We start from the raw sequence: 22,995 nt of genomic DNA, 5'->3' as shown, positions 1-22,995 counted from the left end.
ATGCTATTCCAGTGAACACACAAATGATAAGAAAGCAAAATAGCCATATGGCTAATATGGAGAAAGTTTTGGTGGTCTGGATAGAGGGTCAAACCAGCAATAACATTCCCTTAAGCCAAGGCTTAACCCAGAGCAAGGTCCTAACTCTCTTTAATTCTATGAAAGCTGAGAGACAAAGCTGCAGAAGAAAAGATGGAAACTTGCAGAGGCTGGTTCATGAGGTTTAAGGAAAGAAGAAGGCATGTCCATAACATAAAAGTGTAAGGTGTAAGGTGAAGCAGCAAGTGCTTTAACGGAGAACCTGCAGCAAGTGATCCAGAAGATCTAGCTAAGATAATAAAATGAAGATAGCTACAATAACAGATTTTAAATGCAAATGAAATAAATAGCCTTCTGTTGGAAGAGGATGACATCTAAGACTTTCACAGCTAGAGGGAAGTTAATGCCTGGCTTCAAAGCTTCTAGGACAGGCTCACTCTCGTTAGGACTAATGCAGCTGGTAACTTTTAACTGAAGTCAGTGTTCATTTTTACCTTTTCAAAAATCCTAGGCCCCTTAAGAATTATGTTAAATCCGCTCTGCCCGTGTGTAAGAAATGGAACAACAAAGCCTAGGTGGCGGCAAATCTATTTACAGCATCATTTACAGCACGGTTTACTGGATACTGTAAGCCCACTGTTGAGACCTACTGAGCAGGAAAAAAAAAAAAAAAAGACTCCTTTCTAAATATTACTGCTCGTGGATAGTATACCTAGCCACCCAAGAGCTCTGATGGGGATGCCAAAGGAGACTAATGTTGTTTTCATGCCTGCTAACACATCCATTCTAAAGCCCAGGGATCAAGGAGTAAATCCAACAATCAAGACTGTAATTTTACCATAGAGAAACCAGCAAACACCACCACCTTAGGAAGTGATCAAAGCATGTATCACACAAATCATGTGCTTTCTGATGTGATGCACTGAGAATAGTGTGTTTTCTGTAGTAATACTGACAAAACTGCATGACCCTAATCATCAAAATTACTAGTCATAAATCATCAAAAAATATCAACATTAAAACAAAAATTGAGGAACTTGACTAGATTCAGGTTACTAAACAGACACAACAAAATGTAACACATAATCTAGGATTTTCTTTTGCTACGAAAATTATCAGGACCACTGACTGGTAAAATCTGAGTAAGATCTGCAGATCTGATAATAACATTATATTGTTTGTTGCCTCATTTTTTGTTTCGTTTTTTTGACACAGTGTCTCACTCTATCACCCAGGCTTGAGTACAGTGGTGCAACCAAGGCTCATTGCAGCCTCGACCTCCTAGGCTCAAGTGATTATCCTGCCTCAGACTCCAGAGAAGCTGGGACTACAGGTGGGTCACCAACCCCAGTTAATTATTTTTTTCTCATTTTTTTGTGGAGGAGGGGTTGCCCTATATTGCCCACACTGGTCTCAAACTCCTGGGCTCAAGCAATCCTCCCACCTTGGTCTCCCCAAGTGCTGAGAATTACAGGCATGAGGCACTGCACCCAGCCTGATTTTGATAATTATATCACTTGTTTTTGAAAATACACAAGGAAATATGTAGATATCAAGAGGCATACGTACAACTCACTCTCAAAAGGATTAAAATATATTCATACGAACAGGAGAGTGCTAACATTCAGGTTAGTAAACACAAAGGAATTTTTTATTATTCTCAGAACTTTTATGTCTGTCCGAGGTCAGGAGATTGAGACCATCCTGGCTAACACGGTGAAACCCCGTCTCTACTAAAAAATACAAAAACACTAGCCGGGCGAGGTGGCGGGCGCCTGTAGTCCCAGCTACTCGGGAGGCTGAGGCAGGAGAATGGCGTGAACCCAGGAGGCGGAGCTTGCAGTGAGCCGAGATCGGGCCACTGCACTCCAGTATGGGCAAGAGTGCCAGACTCCACCTCAAAAAAATAAATAAATAAATAAATAAATAAATAAAAATTTACACCAGGCAGATAGGAGGCACTCAATAAATGTTTTTTTTTAAGTTTAATTTTCCCAAATCCTCAAGTGAACTGATGCTTCGGGACGGCAGGGTTTCTGCTCTGAGATCATGCTGCTAATTTTTTTTTTTTTTTTTTTGAGACAGAGTCTTGCTCTGTCGCCCAGGCTGGAGTGCAGTGGTGTGATCTCAGCTCACTGCAAGCTCCGCCTCCTGGGTTCACGCCATTCTCCTGCCTCAGCCTCCCCAATAGCTGGGACTACAGGCGCCCACCACCATACCCGGCTAATTTTTTGTATTTTTAGTAGAGACGGGGTTTCACCATGTTAGCCAGGATGGTCTCAATCTCCTGACCTCGTAATCCACCCGCCTCGGCCTCCCAAAGTGCTGGGATTATAGGTATGAGCCACCACACCCAGCCTAAATCCAAATTCTTTTACTTTGGCACTTTGCTTAGCTTTTCTATGCTAAGCATGTTAGCTATGATTATGATTAAAACCATGCTGCTAACTTTTTATATAAATGTGGGAAAGTTACTGAACCTCCATACCTGTACCTCAGTTTCCTCATTTTTAAAAGAGATTATAAGAGTGCCTTAATTCCTACTTGTTGGAATGATGAAATTAGATAACGCATAAAACATTTACAATACTGCCTCCGAGGCATAATAAAATGCATTAATGTTTAGCCCTTTTATAGCACTTTTTACATATTGATTCTAGGATTTTGTATATCCTTGATAATAATTCACGTATTTCCATGTCAATAATGATAACGCCACTACATACCACCCTAGACTATCTAGAATGACCTTACATGTAACAGTTTTCCCAAAGGAAACCATCCCATGTCTATTATGTTAGGCAAATTCAAGGTACTTGAGGGGGAGAGGTTGGAACAGAGCTGCATGGTAAAACAGTTATTTCCAGACTAGGATACTATACCTTCCTCCCAAAGGCAAAGTCTATATATAATCCTTTATTCCAAACCATGATATAACCTGACTATCCAATTGCTTACGTCATACAATGGAAGTTACATATAGAACCTTTGGAAGAAATACATATGCAGAAAAAGAAAAAGGTCAACCAATATAAAAATGACAGATAATAAAATAACTGTTTCCTACTCATATTTATATCCTGAGGTACAGAGCAAGACTCCATCTCAAAAAAAAAAAATGTAAAAACATTCTCATTACATAATATAATAGTTTAGCCAGGCAGGGTGGCTGGTGCCTGTTAATCCCAGCTACTCCAGAGGCTGAAGGAGGAGGATAGCTTGAGCCCAGGAGTTTGAGGCTACAGTGAGCCATGATTGCACCATGTACTACAGCCTAGGCAACAGAGCAAGATCCTGTCTCAAAAAAATAAAAATAGTTTAAACAGATGGTTTTAATCATAATCATAGCTAACATTATTGTGTAACGGGTACTATTTTAAACACTTGACATTATTGATTAATTCTCACCACACCTGAGGTACATATTGCTGCACCTCTGAGGTACATATCACATAGGCAGGGGCACAGAAAAGCAAAGCAAAGTGCCAAAGTAAAAGAATTTGGATTTAGGCCGGGCGCGGTGGCTCATGCCTGTAATTCCAGCACTTTGGGAGGCCGCGGCGGGTGGATCATGAGGTCAGGAGATTGAGACCATCCTGGCTAACATGGTGAAACCCCATCTCTACTAAAAAAAAATACCAAAAAAAAAAAAAAATTAGCCGGGCGTGGTGGCAGGCACCTGCAGTCCCAGCTATTTGGGAGGCTGAGGCAGGAGAATCGCTTGAACCTGGGAGGCAGAGCTTGCAGTGAGCCGAGATCACACCACTGCACTCCAGCCTTGGCGACAGAGCAAGACTCTGTCTCAAAAAAAAAAAAAAAAAAATTTAGATTTAAACTCAAACCCCATGCTTAACTATTAACCTACTGCATCATAAGACAATTAAATGAACTTTTCAGTCATACATAACACTTTATTCCTTACAACATTACTCAATCAGGAAATTTTAACACTGTAATATTAAATACTCTTTTTTTTTTTTTTTTTTGAGACAAGAGTCTCACTCTGTCATTCAGGCTGGAGTGCAGTGGCGCGATCTTGGCTCACTGCAACATCCGCCTCCCGGGTTCAAGCGATTCTCTTGCCTCAGCCTCCCAAGTAGCTGGGATCACATGCACCTACCACCACATCCGACTAAATTTTGTATTTTTAATAGAGACAGGGTTTCACCAGGTTAGCCAGGCTGGTCTTGAACTCCTGACCTCAGGAGTGATCTGCCCACCTTAGCCTCCCAAAGTGCTGGGATTACAGGCAGGAGCCACCACGCCCAGCCTATTAAATATTCTTTACCAAAAAAAATTGGTTTCTTCCTCAAACAAATCAAAATGAAGACCAACAGCTTACATGATTATTAAAAATCAATCAAAGGCATTAAAGAAAGACTTAGACACAACAGCAAAAGAACAAGCCAGTAAGGAAAAAATAAAATGAATGTCATCGATATTTAAAACTTTCATCCTTCAAAAGACACCACCAAAGAAGTGAAAAGACAACCCACAGAATGGAATAAAATTTCTACACGTCATATATCTACAAGTCATAAAGGACTGTATCCAGAATACATAAAGAATTCTTACAGCAATAAAAAGACCCCCCCCAAAAAAAAGTGAAAAATAAGCAAAAGATCTGAATAAGCATCAAACATGTTCAACATTACTGGTCATTAGGGAAATGCAAACTGAAACCAAGAGATACTACACTTCACGCCATTAAGATAACATAAATAAAATGGAATAATAACAATCATTGGTGAGGATGTAGATAAACTGGAACTGTCATATTTCTGATGGGAATATAAAATGGTAGAGCCAATCTGAATGAGTCTGGCAGGTCCTCAAAAAGTTAAAATTTAAGACTTGCCATATGACTCAGCATACCATCTCCCAGCATGACCCAAAAGAAATGAAAATGCATGTCTAAACAAAAACCTGTCATGAATGTTGATAAGCAGCACTATTCATAACAGCCAAAAAGTGGAAACAATACAAATGTCCATCAACTGATAAATGGATAAACAAAATGTGGTACATCCAATGAGAGAATTGCTAGGCAATAAAAAATAAAAAAAAGAATGAAGTATTGATACATGCTACACAAATGCTCAACCTACTAATCATTAGAGAAAACATTATGCAATGTCAAAGAAGCCAGTCACAAAATCGTATTTTAAGAGCCCATCCGGCCAGGCGTGGTGGCTCACGTCTGTAATCTCAGCACTCTGGGAGGCCAAGGCGAGCAGATCATGAGGTCAAGAGATCCAGACCATCCTAGCCAACATGGTGAAAACCCCTTCTCTACTAAAAATACAAAAATTAGCTGGGCCACCACTCACCTGTAGTCCCAGCTACTCAGGAGGCTGAGGCAGAAGAATCGCTTGAACCCGGGAGGTGGAGGTTGCAGTGAGCCGAGATTATGCCACTGCACTCCAGCCTGGCGAGAGAGCGAGACTTCGTCTCCAAAAAAAAAAAAAAAAAAAGTCCCATTCATATAAAATGTCCACAACAGGCAAATGCAGAAAAAGAAAATGTATCAGTGATTGTGAGGGGCTGGGGGAGAGGGAGGGACTGGCAAGTGACTGCAAATGGGAATAGAATTTCTTTTAGGGATGATGAAATGTTTTAAAAATTTAACAGGTGTGACGATGGCCCAACTCTGTCAATATACTACAGGTTATATACCCCTTATCCAGAACGCTTGGGAATAGAATTGTTTCAGATTTTGTATTTTTTCAGATTTTGGAAAATTTGCATTTGCACTTACAGGTTGAACATGCCAAATGCAAAAATCCAAAATCTGAAATGCACACTAGAACATCAAGTTTATATAAAGTTTCAGATTTTGGTGCATTTCGAATTTCTGAGTTGGGATGCTCAACATGTAAAACCACTGGATTGCACAAGTGTACGGTGTGTGTGACTATCTTAGCCATTAAAAGTTTTTGTTAACATTCAAAATGTGAAATTTCATATTAATCTCTGCAGAATGCTATATTTTCATATAAATTTGGGGTATATTCATTCAAAGTAAAGAACTAAGACAAATTCATTTAAGATTATAACATTTTAAAGTTTTCCACTTACATGTCTTACGGAGCTTGAAGACTCATTTCCAGAAGATAACTCGTGCCAGCTACGATTTCTTCTACCATAATTTGGATATTTACGCCTACATGTCCTTTGTCTAGACTGTGATGCCAAAACCACTGAATCTGACTGAAACACAGAAAAACATGCGAATGAAAATCAACACCTAAATAAGGACAATATCAACAAAATGGGAATTCTATCAAGTTTCCAAAAGGATTTAAAGCAAAAAGAAAAAAACGAAAACCTTAAAAAGAAGGTAGTATTTCTGCCGTACAGTTTTAACTCAAGCTTAGTAATTTTACTTTTAAGGTCCTTAGAAAACATGAGAAAATGCACATTAGATGGGCATTTTCCAAACTATGCTATAAGTTAACTGGTTTACCAAGAATAAGGGAAAATAACAATAATCTGAAAGGGTGTCACCTTAAAAGTATACATCTCAGAAATGAAAAATATATATTCATACATTATGATGCAGTAAGCAACTTCTCAAGGAACGTCTCACTATCTATATACATAGGTGTAAAGAAAAAATGCTCAACATTCTAATCATTAGAGAAATGTAAATCAAAACCACAATGAGATACCATCTCACACTAGTCAGAATGGCTATTATTTAAAAGTCAAGGCCAGACGTGGGGGCTCACACCTGTAATCCCAGCACTTTGAGAGGACAAGGCAGGCAAATCGCTTGAGCCCAGAAGTTCGAGACCTACCCAGGCAACGTGGAGAAACCCCTGCCCCTAAAAAACAACAACAAAAACAAAAAACAAAAAATTAGCTGGGCATGGTGGTACACACCTACAGTCCCAGCTACTAGGGAGGCTGAGGTGGGAGGATCACTCAAGCCCAGAAGGTTGAGGCTGCAGTGAGTGAGCCATGATTGCACCACTACACTCCAGCCTGGGCAAGAGTGAGACCCTACCTCCCCGCAAAAAAAGAAAAAAAAAAAAAGAAAAAACCTGGGGGGTGGAGAGCATCAAAAAATAGCAGATGCTGATGAAGTTGCAGAGAAAAGAGAATGATTATACACTGCTAGTGAGACTGTAACTTAATTCAACCACTGTGGAAAGCAGTTTGATGATCTCTCTCAAAGAACTCAGAATTACCATTCAACCAAATAATCCCATTACCGGGTATATACCCAAAGGAATATAACTCATTCTACCATAATGACATATACACATCTATGTTCACTAAAGCACTATTCACAATAGCATAGGACATGGAATCAGCCTAAATGACCTAAATGTTTTAAATATATTTTTATCAAAACAGAATAATCATTCAAAATCAGCCAAATAAAATAACTATACTGGTTTTAGTTTTTTTAAAAGGCATGCCATTCCCCAACCACCAAAGGCAGATGAGACTACCCAATGAGAGCACATATCCCTTAAATTTATGCACAAATAAGTTTTCACATGAGTGGGCATCTGTCTAATGAGCATTGGTCAGTTTTAGAATTTCAACATTATTACTGGTTGATCTTAAAATGAACGGAATTTGTCAGTACTGATTTTGGCAAACATTCCTATTAATGAATTTCATGAGTGATAATAGGTTAACACGTAGGTGGGCCAAACTTTCACTAAGAAAAACTAGAAAATCTGGTAAAACATATTTTTTAACAAATCTGTTTTAGCCGGGCGAGGTGGCGGGCGCCTGTAGTCCCAGCTACTCGGGAGGCTGAGGCCGGAGAATGGCGTGAACCCGGGAGGCGGAGCTTGCAGTGAGCTGAGATCCGGCCACTGCACTCCAGCCTGGGCTACAGAGCGAGACTCCGTCTCCAAAAAAAAAAAAAAAAAAAAATCTGTTTAAAGGCACCTATGCCTTAAAAGGTTATGAAGAATCACAGAACCAAGATCAAAAAAAGAAGACATATGTGTGTGTGTATATATACCTATTTTTTAACCCTAGAATTTCATTCTAGAAGAGGAAGCTGGAAGGTTTAGCAAAAAACACAGACTAACTCATGAGTTAGGTTAATAAATTTGCAATTCATAGCCTCCTATATGTAGGGAAATCCCCCAGGCTTTGGCTGTTAGCCCAAAGGGCTACAGGCTAGATCTGTAGGTAAACTACAGACAGAACAATAATCCCAAGGAACTGAAGCCCATTCTTGTTTGGTTAAGGCAATATAGGCTTGAGAGTGGCCCTAGAAGGCTGCCAGAAGCCAATGTAAATCTTCTCTGGGGACAAAGCCATCCTGTGCTTCAAATCTTTTCTAACATTTAACAATCAAAAAAGAAACAAAAACATGATGATAAAAAAGAAAATCAACAGGCAATGGAAAATGGTCCACAGAGAAGCAAGACATTGGAAAAAATGAAATTACCAGACCTCTGTTTTTAAAATAGCTATGGCTGATTTCCAAGTAATTAAAACAATGAGAATTTTAGTAGAAAACTGAGAGCCCTAAAAAAAAAGAACCAAACGAAAATTCAGAATCAATTTAGTAACTAAGAACTCAATACCATTGTTAGGCACTAGGCATTTTTTCTCAAGTTTTCAAACTGCTCCTTTCCAACAGCTGTATAACCTTAAGTCTACTATTTTAAATCCCAAACAGAAAACCTTAAGCAAGAAACACTCCACTTCAGATGAAAGTTACTGAGTTTTATAAATCAAAAAGAAAACTCTAAATTTCAATTTAATTTCTAATTTGCTAAGGAAATAGAATTTAGGTTACCTTATGTGAGAGCTGAAGTGTCTTTCTTTTTCTTCCTATTATATAAAGATTTCTTTCCTCTTCACCTTTCTCTAATCGGAAGTCTTCCAGCTTCCTACAAATTTAAATACCCAGTTATATTAACTACTGAACTGATGGATAACTAAAGGATATAAAGAACAAAAACCAGTTTGATTCTATAAATCATAAGTTTATATACTTTAAAAATACACAAAATCTCTAAAGTTAAAACAAAACTTGTTAAAAATTTATATTAATATAAATAAAATCTCAGAGGCCGTTAGAAGGACCTATTTTTCATATTTGAGTCAAAAATACTCATTAATTTGTTTTCTGACTGGTCCTATTAGGACCAATTCAAACAGTATCTCCCATAATAGCTTTTCAAAACATCTTCATGATTTTCCAAGATTGCAATTCCTTTCTCTAAAGAAAAAATAAGCACAGAGTCTGCCTTCTCCACATTTATTCAAGCTATGCTTGATAATTTATAGAAAACAAGAATTACAATGTTACCGGTTTTTCTAATCACCTGTATTTCACTCACATGATACAACAAAAACATTATGTTATTGTGACCAATTTCAAAGCAAAGGACCTGCCACCAAGAAGAAGGTACTAAAAATCATTTTTCTTCTCTGGAAAAGACTGATTGTCCCTTTTCTCCAACTGGAACATTATTAAAAGCACGTGGCTTTTATGTTTTTGTTTACTTTAACAACTCAAAGGAAAAAGGTTTAATACTGAAATCTTGGCCATGCTCCAAGATATAACTAGACACTCGACAGAGTGTAAGAGTGAATGCTGTAGGACAAAAATTGATTTTTAAGAAAATTGCATTTTTCTCTAAGTACGCCTGACAGCCCACACTCACACAGCCCACAGCACGCACTAAAGCCCACAGACTGGCCTAAAAGAATCTTTATATGGCCAAACACAGTGGCCCACGCCTGTAATCCTGGCACTTTGGGAGGCCGAGGCGCGTGGATCACCTGAGGTCAGGAGTTCACGACCAGCCTGGCCAACATGGTGAAACCCCGTCTCTACCAAAAATACAAAAAATTAGCTGGGCATGCCAGCTACTCTGGAGGCTGAGGCAGGAGAATCGCTTGAACCCGGGAGATGGAGGTTGCAGTGAGCCAGGATTGCGCCATTACACTCCAGCCCAGGCAACAAAAGCAGAACTCCATCTCAAAAAAAAAAACAAAAACAAAAACAAAAACCTACGTGCCTGAATCCCAGGCACAAAAAGAATTACTTTTACTGGTAAGCAACATTATATGCTCATAGCTCTGCACAGCTGTCCTTTACCTTTATGCTTTTATATCTATTACCTAAATTTTTCACAACAGACACAAACTTTTATAGTCAGAAATCAAATTTTTAAATACTCTTGATCCTTATCAAATGATATCCTAACATACAGTTATGCAAAATTCACCCTTGTTTCCACTATTGGAACTGTTGCCATGGGCAATGATCACCACATCTCAATCAAGTATCGCCTTTATAAAATCTCACGTGAGCTTTATTTTAGAAGAAAATGCTAGAAAAAGCTATGTTCTTTTTTATGAAAATTATATTATGGCAGAGAGCTAGCTGCCATTCTCCTTTTCTTCCTTAGAAACACAATCCCAATTTTTATCCAGGCTCTTTGCTGCTTTAAATAGACACTGTGTTACCTACTGTCCTCCTTAGCTTAGTATGGTCGAGTGACAACATTCTGGTCAATGAGTTATAAGCAGAAATGCCACGTGGGTACTTAAAGCAAGTTTCCTTGACTAGAAACGTCCTTTCTGACATATAAACATCTTTCTTCTTTTGTTCTAAATCTCAACCTACATCACAAATACAGATAGGTAACGGCTACAGCTTCAGCAGCTATCTTGGACTATGCGGTGACCTTAAGACTAGAAGCCAACGCTGCATGCAGTGGTTCATGCCTGTAATCCCAGAACTTTGGGAGGCCAAGGCAGGTGTATCACCTTAAGTCAGGAGTTTGAGACCAGCCTGGCCAACGCGGTGAAACCCCCTCTCTACTGAAAATACAAAATTAGCCGGGTGTGGTGACCCATGACTGTAGTCCCAGCTACTCTGGAGGCTGAGGCAAGAGAATCGCTTGCGCCCAGGAGGCAGAGGTTGCAGTGAGCCGAGATCATGCCATTGCACTCCGGCCTGGGTGACAAAAGTGAAACTCTGTCTCAAAAAAAAAAAGACAAGAAGCCAAGCTCCATGATGGAGATAAGAAATACAGGAGTCTCAGTTTCTGATTAACTGTGGAACCACTATTCCAGCCTTAGATTATTTCTAGTCTTCCTTCAGATAAGAAAATAAATGCTTGTGTGTTTAAGAAACTAATTTTTCAAGTCTTTCTCTCGACACCTGTTTGCTTCCCTTGGTTTTGATAAAAAGCATCCCAAAATGACAGTTTTGGTCCTGACGACCATAAGACTTAGATGCCAATTTAAAACTTTATTATAGCATACTATATACACATTGATTTTCTGTATTTCTCATCACAGTTCCACATTTTGCTTTTCACTGTTTTCTAGTCCTTCCCAAATTCACAGAACAATATATAAGTACTATCTAATACCACTCCAGCATTCACTGAAACTCTTCTGGTTAAACATATAAAAACACAAAGATAAATTTATAAAATTATCTTCAAGCTATTAAGTTATTATGAGACACAAATATGAGAAAATACTGAAACATTTTAGATATCACTGAAAAAAGTATTTGCTGCTTCCATTTCAATAACTCAAATCAGTACATTACAACTCAGCACCAAACTACTGTCCATATTATAATTACAAAATATCATTTCTACACTTGATCTTAGCCAAAAGGCCTAGAAGCAATATAAAATATCATTTCTTAGGCTGGGCATGGTGGCTCACACCTGTAATCCCAGCACTTTGGGAGGCCAAGGCAGGCAGATCACCTGAGGTTGGGAGTGCGAGACCAGCCTGACCAACATGGAGAAACCCCATCTCTACTAAAAATACAAAATTAGCCAGGCATGGTGGCGCATGCCTGTAGTCCCAGCTACTTGGGAGGCTGAGGCAGGAGAATCACTTGAACCCAGAGGCAGAGGTTGTGGTGAACCGAGATCGTGCCATTGCACTCCTGCCTGGACAACGAAAGCAACTCTGTCTCAAAGAAAATAGGGCTGCTTAAAAGACTAATTTCAGATATAGGTCAAAAAATTTACAAGATGAACTATAATACCTTCCCCTGTCTCATAGTAAGGATGCTATGGAAAACTACTAGTCATTTTCAAAGGATAGGGAGCCTTGAAAAGAGGCTCCTCATAGCTAGAAAACAGATGATTTAAACATCAATAAAGAATACCAGAAGTAAGTTAAACCCCAGCTATTTGATTTATACATTAAAACACACACACACATACAAACTGGTCGTTGCTGAATAATGAAAAGGAATAAATCTTTATTTTAAAGCGAAATAAGCATCTACTCTGCCTTTCCTATACAAACTTTGCTACTGGATAATTAAGTATACTTGGGTAGATTTCTTTTTTAGAAGTGTCCTAGATAATAAATGAAGAAGTTTTCATAGAGTTAAAAATCATGATTTTATAACAGCTAATAAATTAATGATCTACACATTAAGCATTGATAGCTGCTAACATCACAAAAAGAGGCTATTTATGTGTGCCTTCTAATAGAATTATCATTTATGAAGCAGTCTTGCAAAAAACTGAAAACATTTATGACACCTGAAACAACTGGAACACAGCCTGGATATTTGGTTATACCGAGAAACCCAGGTATGGTTTTTATAAAGTATGGTAACGGCATTATTTTATACATTTTTAAATTTCTTACCTTTTAGAAATACACACTAATATGCTTACGGACAAAAATAATATTACATCTAGGATTTCTTTCAAAATAATACTGAAAGGACAAAAGTGGGTTTGTGTGTGTGTATGGATAAAAAAGGACAAAGCCGGGCGCGGCGGCTCACACCTATAATCCCAGCACTTTGGGAGACTGAGGCAGGCGGATCGCCTGAGGTCAGGAGTTCAAGACCAGCCTGGTCAACATAGTGAAACACTGTCTCTACTAAAAATATAAAACATTAACTGGGCGTGGTGGTGGGAGCCTGTAATCCCAGCTACTCGGGAGGCTGAGGCAGGGAATCACATGATCCCGGGAAGCGGAAGTTGCAGTGAGCCAAGATCACGCCACTGCACTCCAGCCTGGGCAACAAGAGCGAAACTCCGTCTCAAAAAAAAAAAAAAAAAAGAAACGAAACGAGACTGGCTCTGAAAACCTTTAACATAGTAAAAACATTAGAGAATAATTTTGACATTTTCCTACCACAATTTAATAGTAAGATTCCCACTCATTACTAAAATATTTATACAATTATTTACACAATTAATGGAATACAGAATGTGTAAATAACCATATGAATATATTTTCACAGACAGAAACATTATAAATAGATATCCTAAAACAAACCTAAATATGCCTAGTGGTACCTCTGGTACAACCACTCTTCGTTTCCAAGCCTGCAGGTCACGTTCTGTAGCAATCTGACTGCGTGGAGCATTTTGATGCATCTGACGAACACCTTCAACTTGTCCACTACGACGCAGACCAATATTTGGAGGGGACTGAATGTCTAAGCTCAGTCTTCTGAAACCTAGGAAAAAATGATCAGGAAGTGATTCCAATACACTTTTAAACTAATATACATTTAGCATGTAACAAGCACACGTTCACCTAAGATGCCCACCAAAAATAAAGAACTAAGAGAAGTATCTACTGAAAACACTTTGTGAGAAAAATCTTTTTTAAATTAATTTTCTGTACAGACAAGGTCTCGCTATGTTGCCCGGGCTAGTCTCAAACTCCTGGCCTCAAGCAATCCTCCCACCATGGCTTCCCAAAGTGCTGGGATTATAGGCATGAGTCACCGCACTCAGCCTGACAAAATCTTAACATGACTAAGATCAAAATGTAGAATACTGAACAAACATTAACTATTAAACCTAAATTTCAATTTTTACTAGACTTTCAGAAATTATAAAATGTACATTTTACATTATATATGCATTCCTAAAAACTGTGCCGTCTTCAAAATTGCACACTAAAAAAATGTCTTTTTGAACTGAAGACAGGTATCTGAAATCAAGGTGGTCTTACAACAGTAATCATGATACTCATGATTCTCAAGAGATAATCTGAGCCACCAAGGCAAGTAGCTGTCAAGATGGTTATTAAAAAGTCAAACAAATAAAATGTTATGGGTTAATGCCAGCCGTGCTTAAACTAGAGCTGGGCAAGTGGGTGATGAGGCAATGAAGACAACAGTGAAGCTCTGAGCCTGAGGGGCTGCTGTTAAGGTGGGTATAGGAGGCTGAGCAACCTCCCATGAGCTGGAAGCCACAGAGACCAGCCTCTGAGGAGGAAGTCCCAGACAAAGTGCTTATTTTCTTACAATACAAGGTGAAGGGGCTCCTGCTACTAACACAACAGAAAACCCGAGGGTTATATTAATTCTTGTGGGAAGCTATAGAGCTGTACTCCAGCCATGCCAGCTCTTCTTGCCTAGGGAAAAATCCACAAGTGAATGCAACTTCTGCACTCTTCTATGTACCACACTGTATTTACCAATCACACATGTACCAATGTGCATCAGAGAACACACTATGCTTCACCAACTTCAAATGGCATTAAATGCCCCACTAGTAAACCAAGCATTTATATTAAAATACTATACATTGAAGAAACATTTTTGAATTGAGAAATATAAATTCCAAATTTAACTGCCCAAGTCATAGCATTATTCTCCAACAATTTGAAAACATGCATAAAGCTATTTATCACATCACTTATAACAGCAAAGTATAAGAAACAACCTAAATGCCCATAAAGAGATTACAAAGATTAGTTACTCCACACAGAGGAGGAGTACGAACCTGTAATAAAAAAAAAAGGATGAAGAATTCTGAATTCTGTGAACTGATATGGATTTCTAGAATATATTGTTCAGGCAATACAGTAGGTGCAGAAGAATGCGTTTATGTATCTTGTGCCTCTTGCCATGACAGACTGAGGACATAGTATCAACTATTCAGTATTCCTGTCTAAATGTTTAACCTGAATCCAATTATGAGGAAATAATCAGACAAATCCAAATTGAGAGCAATCTTGTGAAAACAACGGGCCCGAATCTTTCCAAAGTACCAGTGCTCTGAGGAAACTTTTCAGGATTAAAAGACATAGGTTGGGCGCGGTGGCTCAAGCCTGTAATCCCAGCACTTTGGAGGCCGAGACGGGCGGATCACGAGGTCAGGAGATCGAGACCATCCTGGCTAACACGGTGAAACCCCGTCTCTACTAAAAAATACAAAAAACTAGCCAGGCGAGGTGGCGGGCGCCTGTAGTCCCAGCTACTCGGGAGGCCGAGGCAGGAGAATGGCGTAAACCCGGGAGGTGGAACTTGCAAGTGAGCTGAGATCCGGCCACTGCACTCCAGGCTGGGCAACACAGAGAGACTCTGTCTCAAAAAAATAAAATAAAATAAAATAAAATACATAATCCTAAAATGTAATGAGCAGGGCTTCATTAAATTCTAAATTTTTCTAAAAACAGGCATGAGGAAGGACAAGTTATTGAGACAACTGGGAAGTGGAAGTAAGGACTCAAAATTAGATAGCAGTGCTATATCAACAATTATATTCAGCTTATTGAATGTGATCGCTGTATTATGGTTATGTAAGAGAGTACCTCTAGTTCTTGGATGATACAAGATGAAGCATTAAGGTATAAAGTGTCACAAGTCTTACTCTCAAACGCTTCAGAAAAACATAGAGGAATGTGTGTGTGCACACATACACACAAAAAAAGCTAAGGCAAGTATAGTAATATAAGGATTCTAGGTAAAAAATATATGGGTGTTCATAGTATCCTTCTTCCAACCTTTCTTTCCAAAATAAAAAAATAAAGACTTATGCTGTAAGTCTAAGAGAAAAAAGTACTATTTTAAATGAATAACGAAACTTTTAAATCACATTGGACTAGAAACAAAGTAAATAGCGGAAATTAGAGGAGACTGGCGATTGTTCTGTATTTACTTCTACACTGCACTATTAAGGACTCAACACTGAAAACGCATTAAGTTTTCAAACTTTCTGATTCAATAAGAAAAATCATACTCTACCCAATACAGTTTTTCAAAAGTTACCAATGTTAAAGCAAAGAAAAGCTAGAACTATGTTTTTATTTTAAAAAGCAATTTGTTATTCGCTCCTATTTAATACAATTTTGCAAATACTGTATATTTACAGCACAAAAGGCTTCAGCAGTACTTGAAACTCAAATACCCATTTGTTACTACATCACCTTACACCTCATAAAGCCACCTTCAGACTACTAATTAAGTTGTAAAAATACAATGTTTACCCAAGTTTCTCACATTGCAGGTACCTGACAAAGACTTCATTTACTCTTTAATTTCAATGCAGCCATATTCAGGTAAAATATTTATCATTATCTATTACCTCTCCGGGGTGTTTCTTCACCATTTGAAAGTCCTCTTGGAGTAGTATCCTGATCGGCTCCCATTCTCTGATCTTGCTGCTGCTGCAACTGTCTTATCATTCCATCAAGAATACTCGATTCTGGGCTGCGTTCATCATTATCATTGGTTTGCAGGCTTATAATTTGTTCAATTACCTCTCCATCACCTACAAATTCAATTATTTAGTATATAATCATATAAAAGCAGAAAACAAAATTTCGTTAGGGTACAAATCAAAATACATTAACAATGGTCAGAATTCCCATTTTTGAAAAATAACCAGTTTAAAAAGATACTCTACATGATCACCAAGAAGTCAGAGAAAAGATTCAAAGCCAACAGAAGTCTTCCTGTAGAGGACTAAATACTACGAAAACCTCAAAGCAGCCTCTGAAATTCCTGCAAGTGGAAACATGGAAACATGTTTCTGTAAAACTTTATTATGCTGTTTCCACACTAATGCCCCTCACTATACTCGATATATTTCACTAAAATCTTATTCCCCAGAGTCTCTAACAGGAACAGAGCAACTATGGGTCATTTCCAATGTCAAGAAAATCCCTGAGATTTAATTTCTTCTCTATGTCTTAAGAAAGGGGAAATAAGGGAGGTAAGACCTTTTTTAAGCCTTCAACAGACAACTTTAGCTCTCCCCCTGCCCCAAGAGTCCTCGGAGAACAGTGAAATTGATGGTGGTCATTACATAAGCCTCTCCCACTAATCTCAAATTACTTTCTTAGGTATGTTTTTAGCATAGTTAGTACCCATCAATTCTTACTTCAAGTACAGAAATTTTTTGAGATGGAGTTTCACTCTTTTTGCCCAGGCTAGAGTGTAGTGCCGCCATTTCGGCTTACTGCAAGCTCCGCCTCCCAGGTTCAGGCCATCCTCCTGCCTCAACCTCCCGACTAGCTGGGACTACAGGCGGGCGCCACCATGTCTGGCTAATTTTTTGTATTCTTTTTTTTTTAAGTAGAGATGGGGTTTCACCATGTTAGCCAGGATGGGCTCAATCTCCTGACCTCGTGATCGGCCCACCTCAATCTCCCTAAGTGCTGGGATTACAGCTGGGGCGTGGTGGCTCGCACCTGTAATCCCACCACTTTTGGAGGCCAAGGCAGGTGGATCACTTGAGGTCAAGAGTTCAAGATCAGTCTCTACTGAAAATACAAAAAAAATTAGCCAGGCCTGGTGGCGCACACCTGTTAATCACAGCTACTCGGGAGGCTGAGTCTAGAGAACTGCCTGAACCCAGGAGGCAAAGGTTGCAGTGAGCCAAGATCATGCCACTGCACTCCAGCCTGGGTGACAGAGTCAAACTGCATCTCAAATAAATAAATAAATAGATAGATAAATAAATAATTAAATAAAAAATAAAGGAGATTAATAAGGTAATAATCAAAAGGAATGCAAAAATATAACTTGCCACCATAAAAACATACAGAGAAACTGCGAAACCTCATATAGTATTATGGGATGGGCAAGGGGGGTCACATTTCCATTCTGCTAACTAAGACTCCCTTGCATATTACTGATAATGTCTTTATTATGGAAACCCATGAAGAACTTAAAAGAGCTAAATGTCATATCTCATATTAACTTTGTCTTTAAAAATCAGTAACTTTTTATCACTCTCAAAAAATGAGTTGAAAAGGCAGTAGAGCCTTAATCTAAAAAGATAATAAGACTTTAATTAGTATTGCTTATAACACAAAATTTCTAAGATTACAACATGATACTAAAGGGAAAACGGCAAAGAAGATTTCTAATCGTCATAAACCAAAATAACCTAAGTCTATATAGCTTTCCTTTTTTTTTTTTCTTTTTGGTAGAGACAAGGTCTTGCTATATTGCCCAGGCTGGTCTCGAACTCCTGAGCTCAAGCAATCCGCCTGCCTCAGCCTCCCAAAGTGCTAAGATTATAGGCGTGAGCCACTGCACTTAGCTTAACTTTTCTTTCATAGCACAGAACACTTAACTGTTAACTTCTCAAATATCACAATGTTAACTGTCTCTATGGAATAATACAATCGATACTGAAATACTGAAAGAGGGTTCTACCCATGAAAGCTTAACTGATAGAGGAAGTGGCCTTCTGCCATAAACAACTACAATACTGGAAAAAATATACATAAAACAAAAGCTTTCAGACATTGCACAATAGGCAGCACAAGACTGTGATCCCTGAGAGAAGGGGAACAATGGAGACAAACCCTTTGATTGCTCCAGATTACTCTTTGGAGGTAGTCTCCAAGTTACAGAACAAAAGAGAGAACCCAAACAGCATCCACAGATCTAACTGAGTTGAGGAGACAGAGATGAGAGTTTGCTGGAAGAGGAAAGTTAAAATACGCAGGACTGAATATCAGAGGAGACTGAACTGCACACAAAGCTCCAGAGATCTGTAGTGAGGTCCCATCAATTATCTGACTAAATACTGATACATGGCCGGGCATGGTGGCTCACGCCTGTAATCCCTGCACTTTGGGAGGCTGAGGCGGGCAGATTACCTGAGATCAGGAGTTCAAGACCAGACTGGTCAGCATGGTAAAACCTCATCTCTACTAAAAATACAAAAATTAGCCTGGAGTGGTGGCGCACACCTGCAGTCCCAGCTACTTGGGAAGCTGAGGCAGGGAAACTGCTTGAACCCGAGATAAGCCAAGATCACACCAACGAACTCCAGCCTGGACAACAGAGCAAGACTCTGTCTCAAAAAAAAATTTTTTTAATTAAATACTGATATGTGTACGCATGGGGTAGAGAGGGGAAAACATAAAAAAGCAGTTGCGCAAAAAATTTGCAGAGCTCCCACAGGGCAGAAAATAGTTCAAGTTCCCAGGAGCCAGAATACACAGCAGAAGTGCTTTACGCACACTTCCAGTTTTAATATCTAGAATATTAAAAAGACATGTATTCAAATGCAGAGCAGTAAAGGATATAATAACTCCTATTATTTTGGTGCCACAACCAAGATTTGTGCTACACTGCCAGAAGTTTATTTCTACCCACCTGTGATCCATCAGTACAAATGTCAACACTATAAAAAAATAAATATCTCAGTATTGTTATGAAGATGGCTGTGACCTTGCAGACTCCATAAAAGGTTGCAGATACACCTATGGGCCTGCAAACCACACATTGACAATTTCTGCCCTAAAGCAATCATTACATACAAATAAACAGGTATTGCTAACAAGAAATTAGTGGAGGTCATATGGAACACAAAAAAATCACCAATCCCAAAGAAGAAGAAAAAAAGAAAAAGGAAAAAGGCACAAAGAACGAAAAGAATATAGAGGGAACAAATAGGAATACTCTATGTTTGAACCCATACTATATGAACATTTAAGTGTAAACACTCTACACTTAATAGAGTACTTAATACTTAAATCCCAATTAAAAGATAAGTTATCAAATTTGATATATAAAGACACAGATCAGCTGGAAGAATTGACAAAAGATATACCATGACAATACTGATCCAAAAGAAGTTGAATTGGCTATATTAATATGAAACAAGACTCTTCAAAACAAAAAATATTTTCAGAAATACAGAGAAACATTTCATGAGAAAAGAATTATTTCATCCAGAAGACAAGCAATCCAAAATGTGTATGCACCTAATGAATGAGCTTTAAAATACATAAAGAACTGAGTAAACTGAAGAGAGAAATGACAAATTCCACGTGACAGTTGGATGTTTCAATCTGGATGATAGCCCCAAACTGGAAACAAACCTTTAACCATCAGTGAATGCAAAAACAAATGATGATATACCCATCTATTTCATGGGGCACTATCTGCCCCAATGAATAAACAGGAACAAACTACTGATACATGCAACAACACTAAGGAATCTCAAAAGCACCATACTAAGTCAAAGAAGCCAGACACAAAAGATTACACTTTGTGGCCAAGCGAGGTGGCTCACGCCTGTAATCCTAGCACTTTGGGAGGCCGAGGCAGGCAGATCATGAGGTCAAGAGATCAAGACCATCCTGGTCAACATGGCGAAACCCCATCTCTACTAAAAATACAAAAATTAGTTGGGTGTGGTAGCACATGCCTATAGTCCCAGCTACTCAGGAGGCTGAAGTAGGAGAACCACTTGAACCCAGGAGGCGGAGGTTGCAGTGAGCCAAGATTGTGCAACTGCACTCCAGCCTGCCAACAGAGCAAGACTCTGTCTCCTTAAAAAAAAAAAAAAAAGATTACACTTTCTATATAAAACCCTCTTAAAGGACAAAATTAAAGTGACAGAAAATATAACGCTGTTTACAAGGGACTGAGAGAAAGGAGAGGACTGATTCCAAACAGGTCCTGGGGACTTTTGGGGGTGGTATAAATGTTTTATATCTTGATTGTGGTGGTGGTTACTTGATTATTTAACATCTGTCAAAACATATTTGACAGCCTGGGAAACATGGCAAAACCCTGTCTCTACTAAAAATACAAAAGTTAGCCAGATGTGTTGGCACACGCCTACAGTCCCAGCTACTCAGGAGGCTGAGGTAGGAGGATCACTTGACCCTGGGAGGCCAGAGGCTGCAGTCAACCAAGATTGCACCACTGCACTCCAGCCTGGGCAAACGAGTAAGACCCTGCCTCAAAAAATACACACACACACACACACACACACACACACTCTTGAATTGTACACTTAAAATTGGTGAATTTTGTATATAAAGTACACTTCAATAAAAGTAATAAAAAATAACATTTGAAATAGCCAGCATATAGTAATCTACATTAGGTTTTAACTTTATATGTAGCTGGTGATTTAGTTTCAATAAATCCTCATCCAGAAACACAAATAGCATTTTTTCTTTAGTATCTGTAGAGAAACGCTGCCCTGCTATTAACACAAAAAAGAACTTGGCACTTGGCTACGACAGAGAAAAGTACAAGACAAACCTGGAACACCCTACATCCAGAAAAGGAAAGAAGTGACTGAAAAAGTATAAGGGACTTGGGAAAGGGCAGTTTCAAAAGGCTCTGAGAGTCAAACCTAAGGATTATGTGAATAATATAACCCACTAACCACAGACAGAAGCCCATACTAAAATGTAATGAGCCTCATCAATAAATAAAGGGGTGAGCAATAGACAGTCACATGCAATGATACATATGACACAATGATGGAACAATGATAAAGTTAGAAAATAACCACTTTGCAGTATTCACAGTAACAACTGATTCAGGCAAAACTCATCAATGGGTCCTAAAACTTGAGTGTAAAGTTTGACAATGAACAGGTTATTGACATACCTCCCCACAAATTACCATTAATTACGAAGAGAAAAATATTAAGTTTATAGTGAAGAAACTTGGCAAACACCACATTAACCAAGGGTTCAAAAACAACATTACCAGTAATTAGACAAACCACAATCATAAGCATCCTGACAGGATGCTCTATTAAGACTAGAACATCATTTATGTTGTATTCTGTCAAAAATGCATTACTGGAACCTAACCAAGAGGAAGCAGATAAACCCAGATTGAGGCCTTCTACAAAATTCCTGACCTATAATCTTCAAATACATCAATATCATGGAAGTCAAAAACTGACAACCTGCTACAGATTAAAGGAAACGAAGGAACTATGACAACTAAATTTCATATTTCATATGCGGTCCCAAATTGGGAGAATTTTAAAAGCTATAAACAGACATTATTAGAATAACTGGAAATTTTTGGTTATACACTACAGATTTGATAATATTATTTGAATGTAAAATGTCCTAATTGTCATAAGTGTCTATGGTTATGTAAGAGAATGTTGTTCTTATTTAGAGGTAAATGTTGCATGAGGTCCAGAAGTTAAATGGTTCAAAACAATACACAGATAAAAAAAAGATAAAACAAATATTGCAAAATGTTAATAACTGGGGGATCTAAAGGGAAGGAAATTCTTTATATATATATATATATATATATTTTTTTTTTTTTTTTTTTTTTTTTTTTGAGACGGAGTCTCGCTCTGTCGCCCAGGCTGGAGTGCAGTGGCGCGATCTCGGCTCACTGCAAGCTCCGCCTCCCGGGTTCATGCCATTCTCCTGCCTCAGCCTCCCGAGTAGCTGGGACTACAGGCGCCCACAACCGCGCCCGGCTAATTTTTTGTATTTTTAGTAGAGACGGGGTTTCACCGTGGTCTCGATCTCCTGACCTTGTGATCCGCCCGCCTCGGCCTCCCAAAGTGCTGGGATTACAGGCGTGAGCCACCGCGCCCGGCCAATTCTTTATATTATACTTTAAGATATTCACATACAACTTTAAAAAAAAAAAAAAAAAGGACTGCACTTACTTGTTGCCACATAGCCCAGCTGTGGAATCAAATGTTCATCTGCGGAATTTTCTCGGCCTGGTACTAATCTCTGATACTTGGTTGGATGAGGATTTCCATCTACATCTACCAAGAATGGTGGAGGCATAAGATGAGGAGCCTGCTGAGTTTGCTCATCTAAGACATAATTATTAGAATCTCTAATAAGTGGTCGATAGTCAGTATGGAAGAACATCTGATCAGGAATCTAGAAAAATGAAGTTCACAGGATGACATTTTAAGGTTCATACATATTAAAGGAAACAAATGTTAAACAGTTAATTAAAACTAG

General features: G+C 38.6%; 1 protein-coding gene across 2 annotated transcripts in view; it reads right to left on the bottom strand.

The window, feature by feature from the left end:
- Positions 1 to 22,995, bottom strand: part of BRWD1 (bromodomain and WD repeat domain containing 1) — a 132,848-nt gene that overhangs the window by 61,122 nt on the left and 48,731 nt on the right. For both annotated transcript variants that reach the window (XM_015132876.3, XM_077995738.1), the window contains 5 exons: positions 22,686 to 22,911; positions 16,356 to 16,541; positions 13,309 to 13,492; positions 8,816 to 8,909; positions 6,118 to 6,249 (listed from right to left, as the gene is read on the bottom strand). In XM_015132876.3, the coding sequence (XP_014988362.3) occupies positions 6,118 to 6,249; positions 8,816 to 8,909; positions 13,309 to 13,492; positions 16,356 to 16,541; positions 22,686 to 22,911 (822 nt within the window). The remainder of the gene's footprint in view (positions 1 to 6,117; positions 6,250 to 8,815; positions 8,910 to 13,308; positions 13,493 to 16,355; positions 16,542 to 22,685; positions 22,912 to 22,995) is intronic.

This window comes from Macaca mulatta, chromosome 3 (genome assembly GCF_049350105.2).
Source record: "Macaca mulatta isolate MMU2019108-1 chromosome 3, T2T-MMU8v2.0, whole genome shotgun sequence".
NCBI lineage: Eukaryota > Metazoa > Chordata > Mammalia > Primates > Cercopithecidae > Macaca > Macaca mulatta.
Note: the sequence above shows the minus strand (reverse complement) of the source record. Positions and strands in the feature narration are given on the sequence as shown.